The sequence below is a fragment of the Miniopterus natalensis genome, chromosome 9 (assembly GCF_054644295.1).
Source record: "Miniopterus natalensis isolate mMinNat1 chromosome 9, mMinNat1.hap1, whole genome shotgun sequence".
NCBI classification, from domain to species: domain Eukaryota; kingdom Metazoa; phylum Chordata; class Mammalia; order Chiroptera; family Miniopteridae; genus Miniopterus; species Miniopterus natalensis.
In genome coordinates, this window is record NC_142089.1 from 45,958,647 (window position 1) to 45,981,849 (window position 23,203).

Sequence of the window (23,203 nt, forward strand, 5' to 3'; positions counted from 1 at the left end):
ACATTCCTCCTAATTGCCTAAAAGAAGTTAGAGGACCTGCTCAATAAAGGAAACTATCATCATACATAACCATAGTTTAATACAAACTAGATGTGATAGACATGGAGAAAAGGAACCTAGCAAGGCCCATTTGATTAAAGTTTTCTCTCTCTGTCCCATTGTTTCTGTATGGCCTAGCAAATATTTGGTTACCAAAAATTTACCCTTTTCATCTACTTGTGTATTATCTTACTTCCCTTTGAAATTCCAGATCTCTCCTCCTTTTCCTGAGTCCAGAATGACATATATATCTCATCTTGCCTAGCTCTCTTTGGAATCTCTTATGTTTGTGCAGATTCTCTGAACGTATCTGTTAGATTTTCTCTTGTTAATGTTTTACATCATTTTAATTATTTGACCAGCCCAAAGAAACAAAGAAGCGAAGGGGGAAATTGTCCCCTCCCTCCCCTACACATTCTGTAAGCTTTATACACATCCTTGGCTAACTGGAAATGGCATGGATTGGAGTAGGCTCAACCTATTCACACATCCCTGGCCAACTGGGAGTTTGCATCCATGAATAAAGGAAACACAAGAGAGCCTGGTAAAAAATCGAAGCTGGAGCAGACTTAAAAACTGCCTAAACTTTGAATGTATTTTTCTATTTTTTTTTTTTTTTAAATGTCTTTATTGATTTTAGAGAGAGGAAGGGAGAGGAAGAGAGAGATAGAAATATCAATGATGAATCATCCATTGGCTGCCTCCTGCAGGCCCCTACTGGGGATCGAGTCTGCAACCACGGCATGTGCCCTGACCGGGAATGGAATCTTGATCTCCTGGATCCTAGATCCATGCTCAACCACTGAGGCTCGCCCGCCAGGCTGAATGTACTCTTGAACCCACTACAGCAGATTGAACATTGCTCTCTAAAAATTCATGACCACCCAGAACCTCAGAATGGGACCCAATTTGGAAATAGGGTCTTTGCAGATATAATTTGTGAAGTATCAAGTTGAGGTCATCCTGAATTTTTTTTTGCCTGATTCCAATGACTGGTGTCCTTAGAAGAAGAGGAGAGGACACACACAAAGACACACAGAGAAACATGACATGTGAAGACAGAAGCAGGGGCTGGATTGATGGAGCTACAAGCCAAAGAATGCCAAGGATTGCTGGGAATCACCAAAAGTTGGAAGAGACAAGGAAGGATTTTCCCCTGGAGCTTTTAGAGGGAACAGGAACCTGCTAATACCTTGGGATTAGACTTCTGCCTCCAAAACTGTGACAGGATAAATTTCTATTGTTTTCAGCCACCAATTTGGGGGGCATTTTTTAGGCGAACTCAAGAAACTGATACACCCTCAAATAGATCCACTTGCATGAGGTGGAGGCTTTAATGGGTCAAAGTTTTTGAACATTACCTTTGACAAATGACTGGATGATCACTAAACTACAAAGACACAGAGACAATCCTAAGAGACTAGCCTAAAAAATGAAAAATAGGATTAAAAATATATATATGAGCAGAGACATCACTAGTTGTATACCAATGAGAGAGAGTGAATTTCATAAAATTGGTCCAGGTAAGTTACCGAACAAACAACAACAAACAGCAAGAACAATAATCTTCAAGAGGGAAAAGTCAAAATCCAAACTCCATAGTTGCTCTAATACATGATCTAAAATGTTCAGTTCTCAACAAAAAGTTAAAAGACATGTAAAGAAAGAAGAAAATGTGACCCATACACAGTGGGGGGAAAGCCATCAAACCCACTCCTAGGATTTACTGGAGAGAAATGAAAACAGATGTCTACATAAAAATTTATATTTATATATTCATAACGGCATGATTAATAATAGCCCTAAAAGTGGAAACAATACAAATGTCCATCAACTGGGGATGGATAAATAAAACCTGTGTTGGAAAATATGTATTCAGTGATATAAGAGAGAAGCTATTGATAGATGCTACAAACAGATAACTCTCAAAAACATTATGCTAAGCGAAAGAAGCAAGACTCAAAATACTACCTATTATATAATTTCATTTATTAGAAATGTCCAAAAAGGCAAACCTGTAGAGACTGAAAGCAAGTCAGTGGTTGCCTGGGACTGGCTATGAGAATGGGAATTAACTGCTAGTGGGCACAAGGAAACTTTTAGAAGTGATGGAGATGTTCTAAAGCAGGCTTGTGATAGATAATGGCTGTGCAATTCTACAAAATTTCTAAATATTAATTAGTTGTACACTTAGGATAATGAATGTTACACCTCATTGAAGCTATTTTTTAAAAACAAAAATAATCAATATATGGTAACAGTGAAAGAGAAATTTAAAAAACAAACAAAAACAGTTAATGTAAGTCCCAGTCCAATTAAATGCTTTGGTTTTAAGTGTAGAATAAGAGCCGTTGCCATCAAGAGAGATGGATAACACAGAATAGAAGCCGAGAAAGTTTCACAGCTTAATTCTGAATCATAAAAGATGGGGAAGATTTAAATTTAAAATTCTATTTTGAATTTGAAATCCATTGTTCTATTGTGGACAAAAGAAATATCACACAAAAAGACAAGAGAACAGAATTGGGGGGTGGGGGGAGTACTGTGGAATACACAAATAGTTACAATAGAATCAGGTTTGGAAATACAAGATAATAGAGCAGAAAAGGGAGAGATTATAAGAGGGCCAGAAAACAGCTCCTTAATTCTTTGTATCCACATGAACCCAGGAGGCCGGGGTTTGCCTTGTTGATGATGAACATGGCCAATGAAAATGCCGGTGAAGAGCTGCACTCTTCACAAGTCGCAGAAATTTACGGTGACTTCCTAGGTGTACATAATAAACAACCAAAGTGTGGTTTGATGTCTCAGATCAAACCACAAGACATCATGAATCACTATGGGAATAAAAGATGCACTTGCCACACTACTAAATAATTCATTTTATTGTTATTTCTCATCCAACAGCAAGACAAGTTAATGAATGCCACATTTTTTAATGAGTTTTCTGCTCCAAGCATAACGTTAAATGTGGTGTTTTTTAAATAGAAATCTTCTAAAAACCTATTCACATTTCATTGAATCTTACACAGCTTTGATTTTTAAAAAGGGCAGATTCTTTTCAGTTCAGCTAAATTGCTAAGATTGCTGAACCACAAGTCAACTCTGAATCACCGCACTTTTCAATTTTGAATAATTACTTTCCTGGCAATCAAGGGCAAGCTGAGACAAAATTATTTTGAGGACAGGATTCAATTATTTATGTCCAGATTCCATCCTATAATTCAAGACTGTCCGATGACATAACAAAAAGACAGTCCCGGGACCAATATGTATGCAAAAGAACACTTAACCACGGAACACTCTCTTGTAACCTTTGGTTTTACACGCTAATCACAGAGTGTATATCATCTCCCAGAAAATCATTCAGTTAAGTCTTGTTTTTTTTCATTTGTATGTGCTATGTTTTCCAGCAAACAGACATTACATATGTATTTTCTTAAAGAATGATTTAAGACCCAGGAAGAGTTTCATTATGTTAATTCCAATTTAAGACTATAGCTAATTTCAGCAATTCTCTTAAATTAATAGTTGAAAGTTATACTTTAAAAAAATAAGTGCATGTATCTATGCCACCAGCATCAGCAGTTCCATCCCTATCACATTATGAAAATGTAGGAAGCTCTTTGCTACTGAGAATAGCTAACTGGAGCTAGAAAGTACTAATCAAAGACCCTGAACCTAGTCAGGGGACAGGATCTGCTCTTGACTCTGCCCAGAGCTGCACGTGTGACCGTGGGAAGCCTGTACCTCTGGACTCCTCTCATTTTCCTCGTCTACAAAATGGAAGGAATAAACTCTCAAATGCTATGAAAATGACACAAAGTAAATTATATTTTAGCCAAGTATATAAAATGGAGGGAAATATTTCCAGCATTATTGAGCCTTATTTTTTTTATAAATTTTATATATATATATGTAAAACATACATTTTTATAAAGTAAAATATTACATGTTTTACTTTAAATTAAAATTAACATTCAAGCCTGGCTGGTGTAGTTCAGTGGTTGAGCATCAAGATTGCGGTTCGATTCCTGGTCAGGGCACATGTCAGGGTTCCTGGCTCAATCCCCAGTAGGGGGCGTCCAGGAGGCAGCTGATAGATGACTTTCTCTCATCATTGATGTTTCTATCTCTCTCTCTCTCCCTTCCTCTCCCTGAAATCAATAAAAACATATTTTTAAAAAAATTAACATTCAAGTGTTTACCCTTTCTTATGTTGGAAAGCTTTAATATTTAATCCCTAAATATATATAGTTTCTCTTTAAGTACTTGAATTTTTTAAATTAATATTTGTTTTCTTGATGAGGGAAAACAGAAAACTCAAAAGTAACAACTCCACATTTGCCCCAACTCCTCCCTTAACCCCTAAGTTTATATCAAGATTACTAACCACATATAAATACTTCTTTTAATTAGTGAAAGCTCTATTACTTTCTAACCAGAGTTTCTCAAGCAAGGAAATAACAAATACAGAGGTGTGCAAAAGTAGGTTTATAGTTGTGAGTACACAAAACAGTTTCTTCTTGTATTATTATTTATTTAATTTTTATTTTTCCATATAAACTGTAAACCTACTTTTGCCCACCCATGTATAATCCTGTAACAACTCTTCCTTTTACTTGCTGTCCCACAGATTAAGTATTGACAAAATCCACTTCAGTAAAATATGTGAAACCCTATATGGAATATAAAAATTATTTTGTGCTAATTAAGGGAGGCAGAGTAGCTGCCAAAACATGTCTTTTTGGGATATTGATTATTTTAAGCTGATTATTTTTAAGAAACAAAAGGCTCAGAAAGAACCTTGACCTTCTCCCTTACTGCTTAAAAAATTTAGATAGAGGAACTGTTCCAGGAAGGGAGCTATCACCATCGATCACTCTAATATAATATGAAGTAGTGTGGTGGGGGAGACTGAGCAAAGACTGAAGATCAAAATCACTCTGTGTCCTCTTGTCTCTGCAGGGCCCAGCACACATTACTTGCTTACTGAACATTTGCTTTCCCATCTCCATGTGAATTGCCTTCCTACCCTTTGAAGTCCCAGACCCCTACCCCTTCTCCTTAGTTCAGAAAGGCATATAAGCCGCAACTGCTCAATTTGTCTCAATTTGTCTCTGGGCTTTCTTTCCTTTTTTTTTTTAAATATATCCTTATTGATTTCAGAGAGAGGAAAGGAGAGGGAGAGAGAGAGATAGGAACATCAATGAAGAGAGAGTCATTGATCGGCTGCAGCCCGCAACCCGGGCATGTGCCCTGACTGGGAATCGAACCCCGATCACCTGGATCCTAGGTCGATGCTCAACCGCTGAGCCATGCCCGGCCGGGCTGGGCTTTCATTCTTATGGAACCCCTGTATGTACGTACACAGTTAAATTTGGTGATTTTTCTCTTATTAATCTAGCTCATGTCAATTTAATTCTTAGACCAGCTAAAACCTAAAAGTGTAGAAGAAAATTTCCTCCTCCCCAATACTAACAAACATGGATTTATGATCAAATGAAAGTGGAAATGTGCTAAATGCATTTGGCTAAATTCTGCACCACGTTATTTAGGTGTGATTCACCCTAAAGTTTATTGGATTTGTGATTTTTATCTCAACATACTTCTAAGGAACAAATTGCCAATCTGGTATTTTTCTCTTAGGATAATATATGATATAATTCACTATGGCAAGCCAAATAAGTAACTTGTAATTTGGGGAACAGTTTATTCGTGCAACATTTTAATGATCATATATCTCTATCCCCAAATTAATCTGTTACTGGGTTAAGTCACTCCAAATTCTTTCTTTCACAATCTGTAAGAGTAATTGCTGCTCCAATTTTAATCATGGAGCAGTAAATCCAGATTCACTTTGATGCAGCTGGTTTATAAGTCCCTGGATATGCAGAATTTCACAGAGAAATTGAAGTCATTCTGAGATCAACAATACTTTATAACATTAACTTTAAGCACTTAAAAAGAATTCACATTTTATGAGTACCTTTTTCAAGCAGTTTGCCTTTGTAGACGCAAAGATTTTCTCCACCACAGTGCTGTTGATAAACTTTTATTTCATCCCCGAAGTCTGGGTAATCATAAGATAGGTGCACATTTTTCCCCAAATAGATCATTGTAATAACTGCATTACTATGTGGTGGTGTTTTATTAATCCTTCTTGAATCCTAGAATAAACAAAAAGTGGGATTTATTAACTAATTACCCTCTAATCAGAGTGCAATGACATTATGATATGAAGAAGAGAAAAGGCTATTTTTAGGTACATAGCAACAAAGCCTTTATAAAATATCAATCTACCCAGTGCGAAAAAGTGAAGCCCATTACAAAATATATCCCTCTAACAGTTATAACACATACATTTTCGCTTTGTATTTTTAATTAAATGCTGGGGACTTGGACAAAATTTGTCACTTTTTATTTTATGTGTGTGTGTGCGTGTGCATATTTTACATACAACCATAATATCAAGGATGCTAAGAGAAAATTGCTCTCAGCTCTTTTAGCTGGTGCTCAAAAAAACATGTCGGTGACATAATTTCGTTCTAATTTGAACTGACATTGACTGTGATTTAGTAATTGTGTGTGTAATTGAGCACTTTACACTTGAGCACTGACACCTGAGCTTATTCTGATGCATACATTTGATTCATTCCTTGGTCACTCTAAGGATTATGGACAATGTATGTTATGGGCCTGGGACTACCCAGTTTCACAGAAGGCATTCAGTTCAGTGAAAAACCAACATTATTAATATTATTTTATTTATCAAATATACCTCAAAGTGACAAAAATTCGCCTCATAAATCTATCCGATATTCTCTGTTGTTGACCAATTTAAAGATTTTATAAAAATAAACAAACTTAAATGCCAAAGATTGAAAGAAATGTCCTATTCCTTCCCTTCTACTTTATCTATTCTGAAGTGTTTTCACAATAGTGAATGTGCATAGTGTTCGCCTAACCCTTCAGCGGAAGGTGAGGAAAGGCATAGAAAAGAGAAGAGGGGGAGGAGGCAGAGAAACAGGAATGGCTCACTGAGACTTTAAAAGCACCTAGCAAGAATATTTTTGTCTTCCAGCAGCACACAAAGGCCAAACATTACTTTTCACCTATTTTACTTTTCTAAAAACCAATTGTTAGCTAAATGAAAAATGTGAAGGGACCAACTTTTAGTGAGTCCAAGGCAATTATTTGAGTTTGATTTCATTGAATTATGGATGCCTTGGAAGCATGCATTTTTTAAAGAATAACATAGCTGCAGTAAAAAATTCTGAAGTTACTACTAAAATATTTCCATCTCCAAATCCACCCCCATCCACCTCAGAGGACTTCTACTTCAATTCTATTTCTCTGCAGCAAAAGCCAGAGGAAGTAAATCTGGTAAATGAAATTCTACAAATGACAGTCTGAAAAGTGTCAATAGAGGGGGAGTGTGAAGTTTACAGTTTAAGCAAATTGTCTTGCCTGAGGACACACAGAGCTCCCAAACAGAAATATTTCAAGGACATCAAGAGCCATGAAGGTAAATCAGCAAACTGGGTAATTCTTTCCAGATTAGAAACACCTCCCTGAGTCACAGTTGAAAGCAAAGGGATAATTGCAGGCCTGGCTCCTAGTTTCAAAATTACCCAATGTCTTCTCTTGCCTGGACAACTGTGGAGCTGTTACATGCATGTGTGCAGCCCAATGCGAAATCAGCAGCCTACGGCAAATCCAGCTTCCAGCTCCCGCTAGAACATTTCATGATATGACAGATGAAATAAGCAATACTTTCTAGAGTGGCATGGATTCCAAGGCTGCCCTGTGAGCTTCTAGTAGATAAGCACTATATTAATACAAGGTAACAGTGGCATTCGAGTGAAGGAAAGCTGCCTCATATGTACAAAATGAGAGCTGGAAGGAAGAACATTTAAAAATAAAATAAAGAAAATGACAGCTCCTCACTCTTTTCATTACACTTACTCATATTCTTTTTCTTCTGCTAAAGTGTATTCCTGATGGCAACATCTCTTTTCTCCTGGGGCTAGTTGCTTGATTCCTTTTTAAAATATTCCCTAATTATTACAACCGAATAACCTTTCCTGGGTTCTAAAGGGAGGCCCAAGTGACCACTCATGATGAAATACGTGTACTAGGAAACAAACAATTGTTTCTTTAAGTTGACTAAATTGCCTCTGTACTTACTATCTTCCAAGGTTATAATGACCGCAGACTGATGAAACTTTAACAAGCTTTCAACGGCCCTTTCTGCTATTCTCAAGCAAGAGTCAAAACTGTCCATGAAAATTCAGCTCCACATTAAGAACAGCAGCAAAGCCTTTCATCCCTGCACAACTGAGAGTTATCTTTCTGACTTTCTTTTCCAGTTCCTTATGACTTTCCTTCTCATTTCTTTTCAGATTTCTCAGACAAGTATAATCTGAGCTGACAAACAGCGAGACCACTGAGTGGTTAACCAGTTAGCCATATATATTTGTAATATTTAGCATTCAATTGATATATTAAAATTTCACTGGAATCTCTTGTATCCCTGCCCAGGCCTGCGTGGGGTGGATATAAGAGGTTTCTATAGATGTCAAAGTGCCTGTACTTATTGACAGTGTTGGGCAGCAGCTCCTTTCCGTCCATTTAGCCAAGCCCTGATAAACTCTGGACATCATAAAATCTTACCTGGACCTCTGCAATAAACTTCTAGTTAGTAGAATTAGATAGAATTTATCATCCAAACTAGGACACATGATAGAAAAAAGAGCATTAATTTGCACTTGTTCCAGGAAAGCTGAGATGTATGCTTACCCTACTAATTGGTTTCTTCACTTCTAGCGTGATGTCCCTCAAAATTGCCCTCCCCCTGGATATCAGAGTGGTCTATTAGCACTAAACAGATCATGTGACTTTCCTATTAAAGTCCTCTCATGATTCCCAATATCCAGGAGATGAAGCTCAACATTGCTCAGACAACCTCAAATGTCTTATATTCTCTAACTCCTACTGTCTCTCAACTATTGCAATTTCTTGTGTTACTTTTAAAGGTCCAGCAACTGAATTAATTGTAATGGCACAAACATTACCAACCTGTTTTTAATCCTCAGACTTATATAACTGTATGAGTCATGTGACATTGGAACTATTTCCTTGTATTCCTCTCTCAGGAGATAAAGACAGTGTCTTACCTATCTCTCTGCCCCCAATGTCTTGCCAGAGTTGACACTTCTAGTAAGGGCCTACCAAACATTGATCCGAACGGACACAGACATGGAACTATTAAGGATTCCAGATTCTGTCCTTTGCTGAGACAAAGCTGTTAGTAGGTTGACCCTGTCCTTCATCAGAAGTTTTCTACATTTGTAGGAACTTGATAGGAGTCAGAATATGAAAATTGACTAATGGCATCCTGTCAAACAAGAGGCCTCTTTTGGTGATTAAGCCTTGCTAAGGATTAACAACACATCTGACTATAAAAGGTGCCAGGCAGTCCCCATGTTGACTCTGATGCCCTTAGGAAGAAAAAATTCTGACAGGATCCAGAAAAAGTGTCCCAGTGTCCACATTCTACAGGTCCAGGAAGCAGCTGGTTATGATGGACGAACAGAGAGCACATCGCTATACTCACTTTATTATTCTCTTTCTCTCCTTTCTCACCAGTCTTCCCTGTTCCCTCCTCCTGCTTCCTTCGCTTTATTACGCTTCCTCTCTTCACTTTCCTCCTGCCCGTTTCTTACTACTGTGTAACCCATATGTCATGCTTATTCCTGCCACCCCGCAAACATCTCCGTTCTGAAGGTCCCGGAGCTCCAGATTTTGAGGATGATGAACTGACACATGCGCCTTCCCTTCCTCATCTCCACCAACAGAATAAATTCAGAAACTCTGTTAAGAGCTAGAAATGACCCTGTTGGAATTGGCCCCCAAGTCTGATCCTCAGTGAAGAGGCCTGCCCTTACACCCCAGCTGTTCCAGACACCCAGAAGCAGCTTTGTTCTTCCTGTCTCCCAGGGTTTTGTTCTATATGCCACCAGCTAAGACAGTTTGATTATTGAACTGGATTTGTAAACTGCTTTTCAAGTCCTTTCTGTTATGTAGTTACCAAACTGCAGTGCTAATTTTAAGGAAAAACATTGTTTAAAGGAAAGTGTTTGTCTGAAATAAATCAATCCTACTATGAGATATGGTGAATTCGCATATATTAAAATCATGCTGATGTTTTCCTTTTTCATTCTCAAATCTGAGTCCACTGGTAAGAAAAGCCAAGACTAAAACATACCAAGATAATGCACTGACTAGGATGGAAGTCGAAAAACTTTTTAAAATTAATTCCAACAGAAGAAATGTGCAATTTTTCTAGCAAAGCTAATATTTTTAGGCTTTATTTGTTGTTGGAGAAAAGGGGTCTGTATCAGAAAGGCATAATTGATTTCTATGATATTTACCTCAGTTAAAAAGTATTATTAAGAGTTTATTTTTTTCACACAGATAATAAAGCAATACCTGTTTATGAACACAGTACTAATAAATATTTGATTAAATGTAAATAAAATCAAATGCTTGCCCTCAACAAACTTCATAATCTAGGAGAAGAGGGAGAATAAATGTACATGAGTACTTATTTCTACTAAGCAAGATACAGTAAGGAACATAAGAAAAGTAACAGTCTTTTAGAAGAAAGGAAGAGATGGAATCCTGTCACAATGTATGGAAATACACTGAAAAGTACAAAGCCTTTGAGAGGGTTTTGGAAAGGTATGATAACATATTCTAATCCCTCAGGCACTCACAGGTAGTTGGTAGAGAAAGAGTATTTGCCTTCCTAATTGAAGGATCAGTTAGAGGCCTAACTAGCATCTGTGTTGAAGAAACACCTGATCAACTACAATTGTTATTCTCAATGATTTGAGAGAAAAAGTCTTGCAAATAAAGTCCGTATAATTTGGATTCGAGGATTACAAAGGCAGGCTCTAAGTGTGAGCCGACTGGGTGTGTATACTTAGTGTGCCAATAACTAGCTATGAGAATTTGGGCAGTTTATTTAACCTTTCAGCCTCAGTTCCTTATTTTTAATATGAAGAAATGATTTTCTCTTTCTTGCATTTATTGTGTGTATTAAATGAGAAAATGTATGTAAAATATTGATCAAAACTCCCAGCACATGATAAAGGTCCATCAAAGAAAAAGCATAATTATTGTTTTCATCACTTAATATAAGTGGGGAAAAAGAATATAGATGATTAAAAAGTGGGTGGATTTCTGGCAGAAATAAATTTTAAAAAGAGCACAGTTCAGAGATGGAAAGTGGTGGACCAGCCAGGTGAGGGTGTAGGGAGTAGTTCAGTTTGGCTTGGATAGGAGCAGAGAGAACGCTAGAAAGGGGCAAAAACCTGAAAGCCCTTGAATGCCAGTGTCCTGAGCATATCTTTTTATTCTAATATTTTGCCATCTGGGCTTAATGACCCTGGGGAGATGACCCTTCCTACGACAAACCAACTCCTAGAGATAGTAAATGAATTGCCTGGGAGAGCACTTTCCATGTCCAAATCAGTCCAGAGCCCACGTCCACCCTCCCCCTCTGCTATCTGGCTCTTGAACTCTGGGCCAACATTCCCCTGCCTTAATTACCTGGGATGAAGTACCAGACAACTCAGGACAGCTCTTACACCCCAGAGCCTGCCCAAATTTACTCATACTACCCAATCCTAAGCCTGCTTACACTGCCTCCCCTGTTCCTTTTCTCAGAAACCACAACAAAGGCTCTGGCCTGCGTTTTCTTCATGTCCTCTCAGACGCCCAGCTGACCCTGGTGCTGCCCTGTTTTGCCGGGTGACACGGTGTGATGGTGACTTTTATCTGTCACCTTGGCTAGGCCACAATGTCCAGACATGTGATCAAACATTGTTCTGGACAGAACCCTGACTAACACACGTGGCATGTCCCCTCCTCTTGGGAACTCTAAGTAACACACTGTCTCTTCAATGGCAATCATCTCCTGAAAAACAGTAAGACCTACATTTTAAAGCAGTCAAACAGAAGAATATACTTGATCTCATTAGGAAAAAGGAATCAGTGAAGGTTTTAAGCAGAAGAGGAGCATGCTGAAAGCTATTTTACAAAGTTTAATTTAACATCATTATGCAGAATCCGCTAACACTGAGATGGACTTCACTTAACTCTCTTTCCCCTTCCTGCTGTTTTACCCTCTGCGCCCTGATTCTCTACGATAACTTCCCACACATCTTTCAAAGCCCATTCCAAATGCCACCTTCGTTATGAAGCACTCTCCAATTTCCTCATTCAGAATAAATATTTCCTTCCTCTATGTTCCCATTGTGCTTTATTTACACCGCTGTGCTCATTCTCATCACAATGTATCATGGTTAATTGCAGATATTTCTGTCTCTTTTGCTAAACTGCAATCTTTCCAAAAACAAGGATCTGGTCTTATTTATGTTGGTAACCTCAGCACCTAGCGTAGTGCTTGTCATCATCAATAAAAGCTAAACTGAGCTATTTGTTGACTTAGAGGCAGGACATAAGTATGTAGATGATTGCAACAGCCTGGTGAAGAGTTAGGAAGCAAGCATCTGAACTGAAGATGTAGCAGTGAGAATGAAAAAGGATTCTCAGATACATGAGCCATTGTTAAGGTGTAGAGCTGTGCTGTCTGAGATGCAGCCACCTGCTATATTTGGCTGTTGGGCACTTGAAAGGTGGCTCATCCAAATGAGAAGTGCTGTAAGTATAAAATACTTACTGAATTTAAAGACATGGCAATAAAAAATGTACAATACCTCATTACAATTTTTCATATTGATTACACATTGACATGATAACATTTTGAATACAGTTAAATAAAATATATTATTAAAATGAATTTCACATGTTCTTTTTACCTTTTGAAATGTAGTTATTAGAAAATTACAGTTGCTTATGTGGCTTATATTATTTCTCTTATCTAGAGAGCTTAGCAATTAACTTGATGTGTGATGAAGAGGAAAGAAGGAATCCTAGACTTTGAGCTCAAATTACTAGAGAAAAGGTCACGCTTTATGAAAAATAAAGCAATTAAATGGAGAATTTGGCTTAAATTGTAACCATGTCAAATTTGAGGGGTGGTAGAACCTACCAATAAGGCATCTGCAATTACACAGGGCTCATTTGGAGTCTAGGAGGTGGATAAGTGCCCCCAGATTAGTTCTTGCCTAGAGAAGCACATTGCCCTCTCTTTCATAAATCATATAAAAATTAAACAAACTTGTTTTGTTTTTTTAATTGATAAAAATAATGATTAAGTAGGTTCTTATCTGAAAGCCTGTATTTTCACATTTATGAACGCTATTTATATAAGTAAAAGTGCATGAGTCACTCCATTGTTCCAATTTTATTCTGTACCACAGGAACCAGGGGTTGATGACAAATCCAAGGGACACTTAGAAACCTATGAAAGCCATGTGGGAAGATGACTACATCTTGAATAAAAAAATAAAAGTGTCAAGATCTAAGCCTATGGTGATGGATAGATTTAGAGGTGAAGAAAAAAAGACACAAAGGAGCAAGACAAACGATAAAAGCAGATGGCAAAGAAGCATGAAAACAGAGTGCCATGGAAGGCAAAAGGGGAAGTTTCAAGGAAGAATAAATAAAAGCATAAAATGCTACTACCTAAGAAAAATATGATAAGTAGAAAATAAAAACTAAGATGATAGAAGTAAGTTTAAATATATTACTAAATAAAATAAATGTAACTGGGCTAAACTCACTTATTAAAGTAACAGAGATTCTCAGCTAGAAATAAACACAGAGCACCCACATGTTGCAAAAATACATTTAAAGCCTAAAGCTTAAATGTACAGATGTCAGAAGCAGAATGTAAAAGAAATATATGTATTATATACTAATCTAAAAAAAATAAGGAAAAGTTAAATACTAATCTAAATAAAAGGCAAAGAACCATTAGCGAAAATAGATTTTAAGGTCAAAAGTAATAAGTAATAAAGAGGATACTTTTTAATGACAAAAAAATCACTTTGCCAGTAAAATAGAGTAATTCTAAATCTGAGAGCACATAACAAGATGTTCTGAACATTTCCAAAACAGAACTTGACATATACAAAACAAAACAAGGAGAAATAGAGAAATCTACAATTATAGAGAATGATCATTAGAATTCAGAAAGTGTTAGGCCACACAGATTTTATAAAATGCTAAGAATGTAAAAGATATGAATGACATAATTTACATTTCTTATTTATCAGGCATTTATAGAATGCTGATCCCAACATTTAGAGAATCATATTCTTTACAAAAACTGAACATATATTAGCCTACAAAGCAAGTCCCCACAAATAGCGAAGAATCAAAACCATACAGAACAAAAATAAGAAGCTTTTAAAAAGTAGCATTCAGTGAATACAAAAGGAGTACTCAGAATTAAAATAAGGCAGTATAAGAAAAAACTCAGCAGTATGTGTGGAAGATTAAATTGAAGAAATCTCTCAGAAAGTAGAACAGAAAGGCAAAGAAGTGGAAAATGAGAGAAAAGCTAGGAATATGAGATCATCCGTTTGGTAGTTCCAACATTCCCAAAATAGGGATTTTTTAAAAAAGTTTTTTGTTGTTTTTTTTTAAAGACCAGGGAAGACTGAAGTTTTGTGACTCAAAAGACAGACATACTAAGGTGTGTCAAAGTCAAGGTGCCTGCTGACACCATGCTGCATTTCTCACCTCAATGCAGAATACCCAAGGGAAGCTGCTTCAGATGCTTATCTGTGTTTCATTTGTCCTGACCACAGGATAGAGAAGTTGCTGCTCTCTCCTCTGCGCCCTTGTACAGAAGCTCATTCACTTAACCACATTCCTGTCGATGTTCACTTGAAGACCGCCCTAGATGCCCTGACTCTGGTGAGACCCATTTTCTTTGGACACACTCATGACCTGGCTTCTCTGACTTCCCCAGAAGAAACTCCTAAAACAACCAACCAACCAAATAAACAAACAAAACAAAACAAACAAACAAACAAAATGCCAACCCCAGACTGACTCAAAAACTCTGGTCACCATATTTTTTCCTGGAACTATTATCCTTTTGTCAAAATACTAGGTTTGAGTTTATTTCTGATGTTTCATGCACATAAGTGATAGAACTCCAAAGAAAAGCAAGGACTCATTTAACACAGATATCAGTATGATAGTTGCTCTGGGAAGCAATAGGGGATGTGATGGCTCAGGACTAGGGAGCTCAGAATGTGACAGTAGTGTTCTACCTTGTTGAGAAGTAATGGTGTGAACATGGGTGTTTGCTTGATTCTTGTTGTTTACCTTGTACATACAGATTTTATATATTCTTTTGGTTTGAGAAATTCAAACTTTTAAAAAGAAGTATGAACAGGTAGAGTTTATCTCAGTAATATATACATTTAAAAATGGTCTGTTTTTCTTCTCGACTTTTTTTTTTAAAAATATATATTGATTTTAGAGAGAGGAAAGAAGAGGGAGAGAGAGAGATAGAAATAGTGATGAGTCATTGATTGGCTGCCTCCTGCATGCCCCCGACTGGGGATCGAGCCCCCAACCTGGGCATGTGCCCTGAGCGGGAATCAAACCCCGATTGCCTGGATCCTAGGTGGACGCTCAACCGCTGAGCCACACCCGGCCCGGATATCTCAGTAATATATTCTAACATCAGAAAACCAAATGTTGCCATCGAGTGAGGCTGATGAGGAAGTCATTATATGTGTTAAGTGGGGGCCATATCCTTCAAGACAGCGTATTTGTTGGCCCGATGGAGACTAGTACCAGCAGGCAATGGGTTCAAAATAAGTTAGTAGACGTGGCAGATTCTTTTATTGCTCCAAAGAGTCACTGTTCCTCTCTGTGAGAAGAGGATACTCCCCACTCTATTAATGTCAGGTTTGGTACTAGAGATCAAGTGCAAGTGACATGTGTCAGTTGTGAGTAGAATCTTAAAAGCATTCCATGGTTCTGCTGCCCATGAGGCCAACATATCCCAGACAGGGACAACTCCTTGTGTCTAGGTCCCAGAATTGCAGCTGATCAACAACAGATAATAACAAGAACAAGAAATAAACCTTTGTGGTTATAAGCTGAGTTGCCTGGGGTTCTTTATTAGACTAAGCTACAGTAAACTACTTTCAGAGAACTTTCAGTAGGAAAGGAGAAAACAGAAGTCTAAGGCTGCAGAATGTGAGAATAGGATTTAATTACTTTATATAAGGCTTAGGTAGGTTGAGAGACAGAGATGAATATTAGAAAGAGAACAAAACTATAAATTAGAGAAGAGAAGAACAAACAATGTTAGGTATGATGGGTAATAGAGAAGATGACGTCAAGGACACGGGGCGGAGCGTGGGCCTCAGAGCTGAGGGCTGCAGTGCTGTGTCAGAGACTGAACAAAAGAAGAGAGTTCGGTGAAAATAGAAGTGAAAGGAGGAAATTTGAGCAAACATGAGGAGCATAGTCGCAATTTTTTGAGAAAATTATTGGTGAATATAGATGCTGAGAGTGAGATGCAGAAAAAGAGTAAATAAAGCATTTAAGAATGAGGTTGATTAAAATGGTACTTTTCACAGAGCTAAAAGAGATAACTTTAGAATTTGTGTGGAACCACAAAGGACCCCAAACAACAAAAGCAATTTTGAGAAATAGCAAAGCTGGAGGTATCATGCTTCCTGGTTTCAAACTATACTACAAAACTACAGTAATCAAACTAGTATGGTATTGACATAAAAACAGATACACAGATTGAGAGAATAGAGAAACCAGAAATAAACTTGCACCTATATAAAAGAGCTAATAACATGCAATGGGAAAAGTATAGTCTCTTCAGTAAATGGAACTGGGGAAACTGGGCGGCCACATGCAAAAGAATGAAACTAGATCACTCTCTTACATCACATACAAAAAATTAATTCAAGATGGACTTGAAGACTTGAACATAAGACCTAAAACCATAAAATTCCTAGAAAAAACAACAACACATAGGCCCTACTGTCCTTGATAAGCTCCTTGTTTTTAGTGACTTTTTTTGGATATAACTCCAAAGGCAAGAGAAACAAAAGCAAAATTAAATATATGGGACTACATCAAACTAAAAATCTTCTGTACAGTGAAGGAAACCATCAACAAAACTAAAAGGCAACCTATTGAATGAGAGAAGATGTTTGCAAATCATATATCTGATAAGGGGTTAATATCTGAAATATAGAGATGAAACTCACACAACTCAACAACATAAGAACAAACCACCCAATTATATCATGGGCAGATGATCTAAATGACATTTATCCAAAGACAAACAAATGGCCAACAGGCACATGAGAAGATGTTCAACATCACTAATTACCAGGGAAATGCAAATCAAAATCACAATGAGACATCACTTCACTTCTGTTAGGATGGTTATTATCAAAAATACATGAAATAACAAGTATTGTAAAAGGTGTGAAGAAAAGGAAACCCTTGTATATTCTTGGTAAGAATGTAAACTAGTGCAGCCACTATAAAAAACTACATGGAGATTCCTCAAAAAGTTAAGGATAGAACTACCATATGACCCAGCTATTCCACTTCTGGATATTTATCTGAACAATTCAAAAACACAGACCAATACAAAAACACAAATTCAAAAAAAGATATGCACCCCTAGGTTCATTGAAGCATTATTTACAATAATCTAGGTGTGGCAACAACCTAAGTGTCCCTGAAAGATTGAAGAAGATGTGCTACACACACACACACACACACACACACACACACACACACACACACACAATGGAATACTACTCAGCCATTAAAAAGAAGGAAACTTGCCATTTGCAACAACATGGATATACCTGGAGGGTATTATGCCAAGTGAAAAAAGTTAGACAGGGAAAGATAAATGTAGTATGATTTCACTTATATGTGGAATCTAAAAAGAACAGAATAAACAAAACAAAAACAAATTTGTAGATACAGAAAACAAATTGGTGGTTACTAGAAGGGATGAATGTTGGGGAGAAGATGAAATGGTTGAAGAGGATTAGTTGTATGGTGTTGGATGATAACTAGATTTACAGTGGTGAACACTATGTAGTGCATACAAATATCAAATTATAATGTACTCCTGAAGTGTATATATATATATATATATATATATATATATAAAATATCATATATATAAAATATCATATACCAATTTTACCACAATAATAATTTTTAAAAAGAGTGAGGCTGGTTTTAAAGAGGCAATATGCAGTCTATATGCATGTTGGTACTATACTTCCTGATTCTCAACCAATGAAATGTTGACCCAGCTACCTGCTATTAATCACGGAACTTACATATAATTACAAGTAGTTGTATATTTACACGATAAAAATTAAGAGATCTTTTGCCTTCATATTAGCCTGTAAAGTCTAACTGGCCTTAGGACTATTCATCAGTATTGTGAGAAAATGACTACAACAAAGTACAATATTTTCAAAGAACATTGAAATGAGTATTTTTCCAAATGATATACAGTAATTTGCCAATAATCATTAAAAGTGTAAGTTATTTTATGTAGTATATTGTTTTTTACGCTTAAGTTTCTGAATTTTCACAAATTGAATGTTAAAATCTTTCTGACATGTGATTGAATGAGCAAATTAAAGGAAATAATTTGGAAATGGTTATAGTACAAACTAAATTTGATTGCAAGATTCACTGGGTTTTTTATCAATTGTGCAATTAGTTACTGAACTGCACTACTCAAATATTTGATTTCAGATTCATTCAAGCTTACAATTTCATTTATAAAAGCATTATATTTCTTTATGCAAGTCATTTTGCCTTTGATTTCCTTAGATTCTTTTACTGCAAATCTAGAAATTTAATAATGCAATGTCGTCTCTGCTAATTTAATAAAAGAAAAGTTGATTCCATAGTCACCCTGGTAAAGGCTGGTTCTAAGCCATTTGGAGCAGTGGTTGGACGAAATCTTCTCCTTCTCCATGTTTCAGGTCTATTTCCCCTTGTGATTTTTCCATTCGGGGGAGGAGAGGGAGGAGGGATAGGCACCGTGTAATTGTTAACATTCAGAAGGTGATACTGATTCATTCCCTGGGAATTGTCCATGGAGTTCCTGTACTTCATCAATGCCTTCTTGCCCTGTAATCACATTTCATGACATAAGAACCAGTGAAAGAGGAGTGGTGACTCAGTGTAGCCCAAAACTAGAGACAAGACTGTATGATTGACATTGCATGCAAACACAACTGATATAAATAGGCCAACTCAAAACACTCCAGTCTGTTTGAAATATCCATAGCAAATTAGATTTTTATGAATTTCTAACCTTATTTAAGTATATTTTTAAACCAAATGTACAGTGATGGCATCTTTGTAGTACTTTTGGGATTTTTCCTCAACAATCCATTAAATCTATGTATAGTTAATTTAGAATCAAGAAGTTTAAAGAGTTTACTTTGAAGCAGTGTTGAACAGTTTACTTAACAATGGAGTCTTAGCTCTTTCTTCACATGCATTTCACCCATTCAGTTGCTATAATCACTGATAATATAATATCAAGGTACCAAATACAGACACTAACCCAAAGACTCTATTCAGCTTATTTTCTCCAAGAAATTCAGCTAGTGAGAATAAGTGCTTTCGAAGATAACTACATAAGTACATTGATATAAATATAAGGTTACACACACACGTACACAGGCATATACATATAACAAATTTAGTTGAACCATCAAGTACATCAATAGGAGAATGTTTAAAATTTGCTTTGTTCTTATAATAGATTCTCAGCAGGCTTCAAAAAGAGTAGTGTGAATCTATTCATCCTGACATAAAAAGATCCATGTGCTGTAATCATACATTTCCTTTAAATAATGTATATATGGATTCTGATAAAATTGGGGTATCTGGAAGACATGAACATAAGGTTGCCATGGAGATTTGGATTGTTGGGGAGGATATCATTTTGCATTTTATATATCTTTGTATTATTTGAAGGTTTAATCAACATGTATTACCTCAACAATTAAAATGCACCAAAGTTTTAATCAATAATTATGTTACTGCTTTCAGGTATACTTGAGTCTTTGAATGTTCACAAATTGATTATTTTTGTGTATCTGAGGTAGTTTTCTGAACTTTAAGTCATCTTAAATAATTTTTTCTCTACTTTATACCAATTTATTTGATTTTCAGTCCATTTATTCTTTATTTTGAGATGCTTAAATAGTGAAACGTTATTTTTAAGAAAGGGAAGTAATTTCCCGACATTTCTCAATATAAATAAATAAAAGCAGGTTAAATAAAGGCATATGTATTACATATTTTGATTGAAGACAACATTTATGTGAAGAGAGAGGGATTTAAATAGATAATCACCAAGGAGTTTAGAATTGTTAGAATGGTTCACATTGCAGGTGTTATGCTCTCATTTTACTATTTCTACAATTTTCACTTTTCTGTGATGGTGTGCATTGATATTGCAATAACAAATATAAATTAAAGATGTAAAAATAATAAGAACAATAAAATGAATGAGTGGAAAACTTTCAAAATTTGGGGATTTTTTTATTTTATTTCTAAGTCGTTGTCCGTCAACTGCATGCTTTATTTGGAAATGGTCTGATAATTTTAAAAAAGTTAACATGCTGTTCCTTACCTCACATTTTTAGCCCAGAGCATTTTAAACATCTTTCCATGACAGTACAGATAATTCTACCTTATTACTTTAAACATACTTTAATATATTCTAACATTTTAAAAATAATAACCTATTAAACTCTTAGGTATCTTATAATTGCTCACTATTATAACACTAAATCTTCTTGAATTTCTTTCTTTCTACATGTGTGTGTATTCCTGGGGAAAATTCCTATATGTTAAAATGCTTGAGCATGTTCATTTAAAATGTTGACAGGTATTTCCATATTGCTTTCACAATAGTTGTACCAATTTCTACTTCTATCAATAGTGCATGAGAAACTCTCATTCTAAGGATAATCATTTTCAATCAAGTCATTATTTTTACTCAATTGGATTTCAACCAGCCTGTTTTTTACCAAATTGCTTTTGCCTAAATCAAAGACCTTCGCTCTTGATGTTCAGAAACATCAGCCTCCTTATATCTGTTGCACTTTCAAACAATTCCCATATGCATACCACCTCCTCCTGTAATCTTTAAGGAAGCAATGCAAATTCAGTAGGTGCTTACTACATACTCATCAATCACGCAGATTACTGTTCTTTAGGAATTTCTTGTCTGATTTTATATTAAATCATTTTTATCATCAGTGCCATTGAAAAAATTACATGTCTTTTCTGGCAGTATATTTTGTCTATGTACATTATAATATAAACTCCAGTAAGTTGGAGACTTCTGCCTGCCTTGATAATTGATATACCACCAATGCTTAGAGCAGCACTTCGGTGACAGTAAGTGACCAATAAATATTTGCTGAATGAAAAGTGTAAGTTTAGCTAGTTTAAATTAATATGGGATTGAGCTCAATCTTGTCAGCCATGTAAGTTACCAGTAAGTGCCTATCCCTCATTCACTCACACCCCAAAACTTGAAAACAGGAAAATAAAAGGCCCCATCCATATTTAATTAATTAATCCATCTAGTGGCTCAGAGCTAATTTGGAAAATCATCTGAAAGAAAAAATAAAATCCCTCCCTAGCTAGCAGAACTTGGATATTACCTGATTGGGAGTATTCACATATCTTACAGGAAAATGTGTCTATCAAAGTAGTACAGTAGAAGAATTCGTATAGGAGCATAGAAAAGCATATAGTCACCTTGGAAAACATGGAAAATGCCCATCCAAGTACTATCTAGGGTAGAGGATATCTCACCCATTGGACTTTGAATATTTCCAGTCCTAATGGCGGTTATTCTTGGAGCATACAGGGGGTTTAGCCAAAGACCTTTGAGTTTCCCGGTACCTTTGGCAATCTCATTCCTTAAATGAGATAGGTGCACCAAGCCATCTTAGCCTGATGGCGTTAACATTCCACCCGCCACATGTGCCCATTCTGATTCCACACGCACTAGGCAACCTGCTCATTGTGATACAGCTTCCCCGGAGGCCTGCAGGCGGGGAGGGCATGCTCCACTTCTACAAGCTGATGATTTGCTAGCATGTGGATTAATGGTTCCTGACTATGACTTTGCTCCCCATTCTGGTTTACTATGGGGAGAAAAGTTAGCTTGTTGTGAGTTACTTCAGTTAGCCTGAGACAATCTCTGGGGACTTGACCATTCCTGAACACTAGCTGAAACAGCAAAGGCCTGGGCCTCTAAATGGAGACCAGATTCTAGAAAGTGTCAACCTAATTGACTTATGACCCAATAAGTTCCTGCCTGGCTCAAAGCAGTCTTCCCTAGAAAATGCGCCAGCACTTTTGGCTTAATTTCCCCTGCCTTCTGATAAACTACTATTAAATTATAATAAGGCTTGTAAAAAGAGCTAGATAAGCTGAAAACCATATTAAATGGATTAAAATATAGTTATTTTTAGAGTTATATTTATACTCTTACTATGAAACAATCATTTATATGAAGTAATTCCTTACTGTCAAAGTTGTCTGTCAGTATCAAATAAAAATACCTTAATTTCATATATCTTATGTTTTCTAAAAAAGAAACGGAATCAAATTCATTCATTTGAACATAATGACTACTGTATTATGACACAGGTTCTTAAGCTGGCAAATGTTCCTCCTTTGTGTTAGAAATACAAACAATACCCTCCCTAATTACTGAATGTCTTAGTTACATCACCCTGTTTAAGAAACTCATATTTCATGGTTACTATGCCTCCTTCTGTGCTCTATTTAAATAACTGAAAATTACCTGAGACATAACCTTGAAAAGGAAGCAGAGTCAAACTCCTGTGTGTGATTAATTCCGTATTTTAAAAAAAGACAGACATTCTTTTCCTTCTATGTCCAACGTTCTCCAGAGTCAAACTTGAAGCAATTTCATACACTGATGGTAAAGTAAGTCAGCATGCAAATGCAAACCTATTCTTGGAAGGTTTCATTTTCTAGGCTTCATGCATTTAAAATTTGAAAGTAGTCAACACTGGGTCTGTTCTGATAGAAGTCATATCTGACTATAAAATGTTCCTTTTTGTTTTTCATACAACCCTTCAAA

General features: G+C 36.3%; 1 protein-coding gene across 1 annotated transcript in view; it reads right to left on the reverse strand.

Annotated features, from left to right (window-relative positions):
- The window catches only part of ERICH3 (glutamate rich 3), an 82,238-nt gene that overhangs the window by 42,420 nt on the left and 16,615 nt on the right, over positions 1 to 23,203 (reverse strand). The window contains exons 7-8 of the mRNA XM_087820716.1: positions 18,967 to 19,185; positions 6,029 to 6,209 (exon numbers count right to left, since the gene is read on the reverse strand). Of these exons, the coding sequence (XP_087676842.1) occupies positions 6,029 to 6,209; positions 18,967 to 19,185 (400 nt within the window). The remainder of the gene's footprint in view (positions 1 to 6,028; positions 6,210 to 18,966; positions 19,186 to 23,203) is intronic.